This window comes from Atta colombica, unplaced genomic scaffold (genome assembly GCF_001594045.1).
Source record: "Atta colombica isolate Treedump-2 unplaced genomic scaffold, Acol1.0 scaffold52, whole genome shotgun sequence".
In the NCBI taxonomy this organism is placed as follows: domain Eukaryota; kingdom Metazoa; phylum Arthropoda; class Insecta; order Hymenoptera; family Formicidae; genus Atta; species Atta colombica.
The window spans coordinates 1,261,847-1,271,561 of record NW_017259542.1 but is presented as its reverse complement, the minus strand read 5'-3'; the positions used below and the strand labels follow the sequence as shown (position 1 = coordinate 1,271,561).

Below are 9,715 nucleotides of genomic sequence, written 5' to 3'. Positions count from 1 at the left end.
GGGAGGTTTTAATTTTTTGCTTCAATATGAAGAAATCTGCGGTTGAGGCTCATCGAATGCTCTCAATACTTATGGTGAGGCCGCTATTAGTGAAAGAACGTGTCGTGAGTGGTTTCAACGCTTCAACGGTGATTTTGACGTCCAAGGTCATGCTCTGTATTTGGTGGGACCAGCTCGGCGTAGTGTATTATGAACTGTTAAAACTGACTGAAACAATCACAGGCGATCGGTATCGAACGCAATTGATGCGTTTGAGCCGAGCATTGAAAGACAAACGGCCGCAATACAACGAGAGACACGATAAAGTGATTTTGCAGCATGACAATGCTCGACCCCATGTTGCGAAAGTGGTCAAGACATACTTGGAAACGTTGAAATGGGAAGTCCCCACCCGCCGTATTCTCCAGACGTTGCTCCCTCTGACTATCACTTGTTTCGATCAATGGCACATGGTCTGGCTGACCAGCACTTCCGGTCTTATGAAGAAGTAAAAAATTGGATCGATTCGTGGATAGCTTCAAAAGATGACCAGTTTTTTCGATTGGGGATTCGTACGCTACCCGAAAGATGGGAGAAAGTAGTGACTAGCGATGGACAATATTTTGAATCATAAATGTATAACCAGTTTTTTACAATAAAGCCTCGAATTTCGGAAAAAAACGGCAGAAGCAAAGTTGTACACCTAATACATATAAAATTAGATACTTCTCTCTGCTTTTGATTAAAATATTTCACATTAATAATTCTATATTTTTTAAATTTATTTCTTACAATATTTACCTCTAAATTTTTAAGAAAATTAATTTTAAAATTATTTAATGTAATTAATTATTATCCAATTACATAATTATCATCCATTTTATAATTATCCAAAATATAATAAAAATTTGAAAGTGACTTTTTTATTAATCACATTTTTCGAATAATCTTTAAATTTACAAAATAAATTAATTTTTATAATACGCTAAAAAAATTTTTCCACGTTTCATTCACCTACGCAAACCAACTGAAGGAAATCAATGGCCTCGCTTTCACCGTTTGAGGGCGTTTTCTTCGGAAAAGTGATTCTCCAACGATCGGGAACGAAAGTATAGGCGATAACCCATACACGAGTCGCACGAAGTGTCGACGCATTTTCAATTCGTTTCACACAAGATGTACCGAAAGAGAAGCAAGCAAAAAAGGAAGAGAAAGAGAGATACAGAGAGAAAGAGAATGACGGAGCTGTTGCATATGATTGCTCCGAATGCTATCTTACATTAGCAAATTCCTTATAAAAAAGAAAAAAAACAAAAATTCTTAACAAACCAAATTGAAGATTTAATATTTCGATTTTCATAAATATAAAGATCCTATTATCAAAATCCTAAAATTTTATACTATTACTATCAAGAAATTCTGCACGATATAAAAAAATGTAACAAAAAGTAACAAAAGGAAAGATACTTTTTTGATGAAGTCAACCAAAGTTTTTGTCCAATATTCGTTTATACATTATTTCTATAGAAATTATTTTATACAAAGCAATCTGTATAATATCTTCAGACCCCTTACATGTCTACGTCGGAATTTTTTATTTATCATTATTCTTATCTTTTTTTATTGATTCTTGATGGATAGTAATCAGTTCCGTAGCGTCCATAGCGTCATCTTTGAGGATCGATTGAGCGATTATCTCCCTTTTTGATCGAGGGAGAACATATAGATTATCCGCTTCCTGGTTACATTCAAGAGTGATTATCCATCATTTTCCCAGGAAATTAATTAATATCGATGGTAGGAGAGAGCACTCGCGACGGTACCCTTCCACTCTCGGCATTATCGATCGCAACATTATAGATCGATTGGGATCAAGATTGATTCTGAGTGCCAGTTATGTACGAGAGAAATTCGATAAATCGATGATTGCACTATTGTACCGGGAAGCTTTCCGTACATTATATTAATGTGAATGCACTTGTAAAGAAAGTAAGGAGAAACTTTGCGTGCAAATTGACTTATAAGTTTTTTTGTAAATCTTCATTCCGAGAACTTTTATGTTTCAGGACACTACATTTTCCCAAACTTAATTCAGACAATTAATTAATCATCTAATTTAAATATTTAAAAAAAAATAGACCAATAAACATCTGATGTGGTGATTCTTAACCACTCTTGTGTCTTGTGTTAACGTAAAAAAAGTTAAATCCTTTTCCAAAAAGGATTCATAATCTTGAATACGGATAAAAGCCATTCAGGAAGTTTTATCTGCAATTTATTCTAATCGACTATAAATTTATGTATTTTACATAATTATATTTGCTTCAAGCATCGGTTATCTTGGCGATAATGTCCCTACAGCTATTGGGATTGCAACAAAATGACGTGGTACTCGCCGGTGAGGATGTACAGCCGGTTCGGCCATAGAGGTGTTACAAAAATACGAGCGACCGACCGGTTCAGGGTTAAGGGGACAATACTTCACGGTGAATTTTTCCAAGCGACTCGGATATCCGCGAAACTCGCCGTCATAGCTTATACCGTCCGCGGGCGTGCACGGCAATTATTACGGCGAAGTAGCCTGCATGAGTTATGGGAGAGATCTGCATTCTGGAGGCCCTCCCTATAGGCTCTATTTCATATCGAGTGTTTAAATCTCCGCCCTCCATGGATCCAGCGGTGTCTGTTGCGGTCTCTCTTTCTCTTTCTCTATATCTTTCTCCCTTTATATCTTTCTTCCGCTGCTACCCCCTATCCCCTTATCTCGTGTATTTCTGTGATCGCTAGAATGCCCTCGGGACATCGCTCGCAAGGCGCCATGATTAAGATTTTTCATTGGTACCCTTGAATTAGAGTCCGGTTTCGAACGCGAGAATATTTCACAGCGGATTTTTCCGTCGCGGTCCCCGCTGGAACACGCGAGAGGCACCGATCAAGATTTAGATTCGCGTTTTGTACTACAGGGTGAGCATTCCGCGCGCGAATCGGAGTCGCCCCCCCCCCAAGAGATAAGTCGATAGCAAGCAAAAAAGAAACTTAGATATGAACTGAACATTTATCCAGAATGTGACGTCTCGAAATTAACAACGAATGAACGCAATCATTCACGCTTCACATTGGCAATTATCTTGAAGAGAAAAAAAAAGGGGGATAATGAAGAAACACTTACCACTGGTCGAGCTGTACTCGCCGATGTATCGCCTTGTCAAGTACCGCACAACCACGGCTGCAACAGAAAGAGGAAAAAGAAATTGATTAACTTCAAAAACGATCTCGCGAATAATTGTAGTGAGTCTGATGATACATCTGTGGAATCGTAATTACAAGTAATAATGTAAGAAGACGTATTTTCGTTCTCTAGCTAGACGGACGCGCGCGCTTTTATGAGCAGGTGTTGAAACGCCATTAACTTATTTTCAATGTTAATAAAGAAACCATAAATATTCGTGAAGAACGAGTTTTCCTGTGGTTGCCGATAAATTTCTTGCGTCATAAATTCCGTTTCGTTGCGGCGCGAAAGGCGGCTTAAGATTCAATATATTGACGACGTTCCTGGCATCGTCGTCGTCGTTGTCATCGTTCAAACCTCGCAAGACTTATTATAGTAGAGTATATAGATTCATAGCGTTCTGTACCCGTAGATATACACTGTTTATAAATCTATCGCCGAGTTCAACGACAACGACGACGATGGGAGGGAAGAGGAAATATCACGAACGGAAAAAGAGGAGAGGAGAGGTAAAGACACGAGCAGGAACAGAATATAGAACTTCATTCGTGAGCCATTTGCTGAGATGAGAGATACGAGTGCCTATCTTCGAAATATTTCCGTGCAGCTGGACGACGATTTATTTTCAACAGCGATTCAATGTACGCTTGCGGAAAGTCGATGGACCGGCAAGAACTGATCCCTCAACTGATCCTTTCAAAGAGAAGGAAACTCTAATTTATTAAAAGATATAAATTATAATTATATAGGGTACCAATTGTGCAAATATTTTATATTCCGTTTTATTTAAAAAATTAAATATTCGATAGATAAATATATATCTATAAAAAAATCTATAAAAAATATCTATGAAAAACAAATTCACGTATTTAATCTATTTCTATTTTATACATAAAACCATAAATAAAAACCAAATTATTAGTATAATAAAAGATTGACATGTTGCTATATTAATTAGCATTTTGCATTTGAATATATATAACTATATATAATTTAAAAATAAGAAATTTTATAAAAACTATGTATATATTTTCAATAGTCATCAATACAAAGACATCAGCGGATTATTATATTGTGCCAAGCAATTCGGTAATCGAGAAGACTCATTCTTTCTTGGAGATGACTGTCATCAAATCGAGGCAATGTCACGCGTAATCCTATACAGGCTGCGCGAATCGAAGTAATTGATGTGGACACGAGAATGTTGCTCGTAACGCCTAATAGTTCCAAGAGTAATCTGTGCCAAGCGCCCGGGTCTGATGAAAGCACACTCTTCACTGCACTCAAATCCAAATGCGAGGGAAACCTGACACTCGTGCCAGATACAAAGTGTTTATAATAAAATTCTTATCTTTCGTAGAATCAACTTGGGAATGCCAACAATATAGTAGGGCCTAACGCAGCCATCTTATTAAAAGATAAGAAATAACTAATAGCTCATGCAGAATGCAAAATATTGCTATAGATAACAACTATCAAAATTTATTCCAACGTACAGTTAAAAAATCGAAAAAAATAGGTCGACCGCAATGGTATTATTATTAAATGAAATTTCAAAAAACTCAGTCAAAATCTTCAAAGAGGTAACATTTTAACTGATAGCATGCAAGCATTGATCACGTTCAAAATTAAGAAAAAAAAAAGAGAAAGGCAAAAACTAGGCAGGTAGAAGAACGAATAGTAAGAAAAGAATGAAGAAAAAGAATAAGAAGAGAGAAGCCGATTAAGTCACCTGCGAAGAATTGTATGTAATGTGGAAGATGCAACGGTACGAGCAAAACGCAACCATTCGCCGACGTGCGATGGTTGCCAGCGCGGGTTTCTATAGATAGATCGTTGGAGGATAAGCCGCTTGGTGGACGTAAGAAAATAGTAATTACGGTCACGATCGCTTTGAATGGAAGGAGAGGGGGAAAAAGAGAGAGAGAGAAAGAGAGAGGGAACGAGACAAAAAAAAGATCAGGATGGTGCGACACGTTGTCAATCAAGTGCATCCTCTTGTATCTCGTTGAAATTTTTTGTCTACCCCATTCAACACTATCTTTTATTGAAACAAATTTCGTTCTTGGCATGTTAATTTTTCGTACAGAAAGTATAAAATTTTCTGTACATAATTTTTTTAGTTGCTCCAAATAGCTCCAAACACAATTTTTAACAATAACAATTTTAAAATTAGAATAAAAATGCTATAATAACACTTTTATACAATAAAAAATTGATTTATTTATTAGGAGAGAAAAAAAGAAGAAAAGTAATGTACAATAATATTTGCTGAAAGACATTTGTCTTTAAAAAAGTAATGGGATATATGATTTTTCTAAAAACGAATATAAATTGTAATTTGATCGTATAATGGAGAAAATTCTATATTTAAAATATTAAAAAGGTAATAATGGTAATAAGAGTGTCAAATTAATATCTCGCAGAAAAGAAATCTATTGAAGCGCGACTTCCACGAGCTACTATTCTGTCCGCTTTTCTTGTGACACGACAATAAAGCAAATCGTTTAGACCAAATGAATTTATGAACATGTCTGGGCTTGGATAGCGGACCTCCAATTGCCTCTTCAATAAGCGTTAACGCAGATAAATGGCTGTAGATAACAATCTTGCATTTCTCGCATGACCATAATTCTTTTCATGATTCCTCACTGTCAGTAATTTTTGCGAAATCTACTTGTCGTTGAAGAATTCTATAATTTACTTGGAAATATCCAATTCAAATGCTATACATTACTATCTATTTTTGCGAAAATTAAGCTCCTATTACATAACTAACTCTTAAACACCTTTTCGATATATATACCCTTTCGATATATATATATACCCGGCTTTCATTGCCCAATGTTTTTTTAAATATTTTTTCCATTGCTTAACTTTTTGTAAAAAAACTTATTTTTTAAATTAATAAAGATACATTTGCTACCGTTATATTTCTTAATATTTAACATTTCAATTGAAACAAATTATTTACAATATATACATTTTTATGAATAAGTTATAAGTGATTGAATTGGGTTGAATGTGATATACCCAAGTGTTCCTGTAGTGTGGCATATAAAGATTAATACGTGATAACCAAATTCCAAATTTCCAAACAAAATTTTCATTTCCTTTATTATTTATTAGAGGAGTTACGGTTATTTTGCGTGTACACGGGAGTGTGTCAGGCGAAGGTGCGATAATGCGGAGGAGAAATGTTACCGCATAAATTTGGAATTCAAAATCGAATAAATCGGGCAACGGAACGGACGTATCGAATGTCCAGATCTTACAACCTGCTGCTGCAACCGTGCAGAATTTTTCAACTCCCCTCTCCTCTCGGTCACACGGAATGATATCCGATAACGTCCACGGAGGTCCTTATTATACCCAGCGGGGTCTCACAAGAGACTTTTAAGGATTCGCACCCGTCGAGATATCCCTCTTCCTATCGCATCGCCGCCGTCGCCGCGTGAGAATGCACCGTTTTTGTCGCAAAAAGTAGAACAGACGACATTGTCGCGTGTTTTACAGCAATCAAGATCGTGCACAGCAGTGCGAATGCAAAAGTAACGAAACGCAATTAAATAAATATGTTCCCGAAAAAAATGCAATAATCCTGACAGAAAATGGCAATTTGTGATATTCCGAGATATGACGATGTCATCAGGCAACACAACTTTCTATTCGAAGATACGAAAACGATTGAAGAATTTAAGGTATTCGATATTACGAGATATAACAATATCTTAAAAAGATATATAATTAACAGTGTTAGAATGCAATTTTAAATATAATAACTCGACGATAGCCGTGTTCAAAAAAATATGTATTTTATATTAAATATTTTTTTCGTTCAGATTAGAGAAAGAAGAATTATTCTTGTAGCTCTGAGACCGATATTCATAATCGATTCTTATATTCAAGATGCATCTTAAGCACAAAGATGTCGTCACAGAAACGATCACAGAGCTGTATTAGCATAATAAAATATTACTTAAGATAAAGACTTCATAAAATAAGACCGACTATGCATATCAGCTTAAAAATATAATTCAATCAGCACGAAGAAACCCTTCCAACAGTTACAAAATAAACATTTTACTCTGAACGTAGCCAATGAGATGGTTCGTAGATGATTGGTTGATTCCAGTAACTTAATAATATGAAGATGCAAAATTGGTGAGCAAAGAAAGAGGAGAGTCATGTACGAGATCGGACGAGATCAGAATAAAACGAAGAGCGCGCCTTTATTAAAGTGGCTGGTCCTAGCGGTTATTAATAGGATTTATTCCGAGGTCGGCGAACCGCCTTATCGCCCGTTCGTTTGCTCGCTTTGTATGCGTCGCGCGACTGTCGGGTTAACTAATGCAACGTATTATTCCACGGACTATGCGTATCCATCTTAACGGCACTTTCATTCAATGCGTTGCGTCGGTGCGCTATTAGACAACGCGCAGAAATTACACGCTGCACGAGGACGCGATATTAGTATCGTCCATCATAATGAACGTCCTTCCGACGTGATTCAATATTTTTTCATATTTCACGACATTGCGCCACAATCAATACGCAACTTTTTTCGCCGTTTCGCTCGTCACCGAATGAATATCGTTTCCAACGCGATGTGTTTCAATCGCATCACGTTCTCGTATAGGAAATCAAGATTGCTTCCGCAGTATTTTCCGTTATCCATTTTAACGCGATTCAATTTATTGTAATTTGGCAAGGTCAACGTGCAAAACCTTTCTCTTCGTAGATCACAAAACAATAGCAAAGCGACACACACACACAAACACACACACACACACACACACACACACACACACACACACACACACACACACACACACACACACACACATCGTATAATTTGATTAGAATTTCTTGCAATCTCAAGCAAATAAATTAAATCTTCGTTTGAAATCTAGGTCTTTTTTAGCACAAGTGAAATTTCACTTAAATTTCTCTGAAATAAAAGAACACTAAAAATATCTTGTTAATAATGGAGTTCTTTTTTGCAAACCTAAAACAATAAAAAACTTAAACTGGATAAAACTCAGATTGTAGACGAAGAATTAACTTACGGTTAGTAATTAGAATTAATTCAGTTAATTATACTTGCAAAAGAATTAATTGAGTTAATCGTGATTTCTTTATTAGAATTTTGTGATTTTGATAATAGTATACGTTGATGAAAATAAATAAATGAAATTATTTTTACATCAGAATGAAGCAAAATCAAAAGATAGAAAAAAAAGATTCACCTGATTTACCGACTCTGGGGCCGCCGAGGACGACCACCTTGATCCTGTTTACATTTGTCATCAGCTGCGTGGGCTAAGTGTCATTCGGGCTGATTTGGCATCACACATTGCCTCTGCAGCGAATGCACCAATTACATCACTTTGCACTTTACCGCCGTCACTTATTTACTCATATCCTCGGCAGAACACTGACATTCACTCGCATGCATAAAAAGGGCTGATGTCCTTCTCGAGCACACGCGACACTCTCAACACTCTTACGAAATTAATTATTGTAACGAACAGTCCATCATCTGCTCAAGTCATCATTGCTCAATTTCATAGCGGTATAATTATCAATCATTAATTAATCTCTCGTGCACTTCATTAAATTCTCTTTCGTTTACACACAAAAGAGAAAGAAAGAGATTTTCGAGAGAAAGAAAACGTACGGATCTAGTGTTTCAGAAGAATTATGTGAAGAATGAATAGAGAATTGATAATTATGGCGCAATATTGAAGCACAAGAATATTACTTCAAAAAGAAACAGCGAAAACCTTTCTCTTCTCGCTCTCTTTCTTTGCCTCGATCAGGTATTTAATCGGCGGTTATCTATTAATCATCAGCTGAAGTCATCATTGCTTAGATATGGAGCTATTAATGGCAGCGTTAGAATCTTTCCTACTAATTTCAGATGACTCGGAGGAAATTATGGCGACGATTGATGAACAGGCAGCCAATATTGGTCCCATGTGTCGTTTTCTACCTGATGAACGAGCGTAACCGCGATTACGAGTCCCCGTCTGGCATGTCGAACGCGATTCTTCCTTCGCGCGGAATCCTCGATAAAGTCGCGTGTTGAGTAATACAGCCCCCTTTTTGCAGCCGCGCGACGACACGCCGATCTTGCACAACTCTTGCGACTCGCGAAGCTCCGAATCGAGCGCGATCGAGCTCCTTTCTCAAGATGACAGCCGCGATTACAATCTCCTTCGTCAAGAAATCACAATGTGATCTCTTTCGTCGAGCACGTTTATTAGTAGCAACGACCGCCGTTATCTTATCACGATTTCTCCTTAAAGATGACAAATTTCACGTGACACGATTTATTTGTTTTCCTCTCATCCTTTTCTCTCTCCTCCACCAGTAAGACTCTGTCTCTCAAACAATTTCTGTACTTGAAAAATTTCTTGTTCTCTAACTGTTAAATGATTGTACGTATTAATCAAATAAATCGTTCCCTTTGCTTGTCTCTTCTCCGAACGACTAATACCACTT

At 36.7% G+C, this 9,715-nt stretch overlaps 1 protein-coding gene across 2 annotated transcripts in view; it reads right to left on the bottom strand.

Annotated features, from left to right (window-relative positions):
• The window catches only part of LOC108691836 (ras-related and estrogen-regulated growth inhibitor-like), a 41,718-nt gene extending 32,819 nt beyond the window's left edge, over positions 1 to 8,899 (bottom strand). For both annotated transcript variants that reach the window (XM_018199768.1, XM_018199769.1), the window contains exons 1-2: positions 8,458 to 8,899; positions 3,149 to 3,205 (exon numbers count right to left, since the gene is read on the bottom strand). In XM_018199768.1, the coding sequence (XP_018055257.1) occupies positions 3,149 to 3,205; positions 8,458 to 8,518 (118 nt within the window). In that variant the 5' untranslated portion in view covers positions 8,519 to 8,899. The remainder of the gene's footprint in view (positions 1 to 3,148; positions 3,206 to 8,457) is intronic.
• Positions 8,900 to 9,715: the final 816 nt, after the last annotated feature.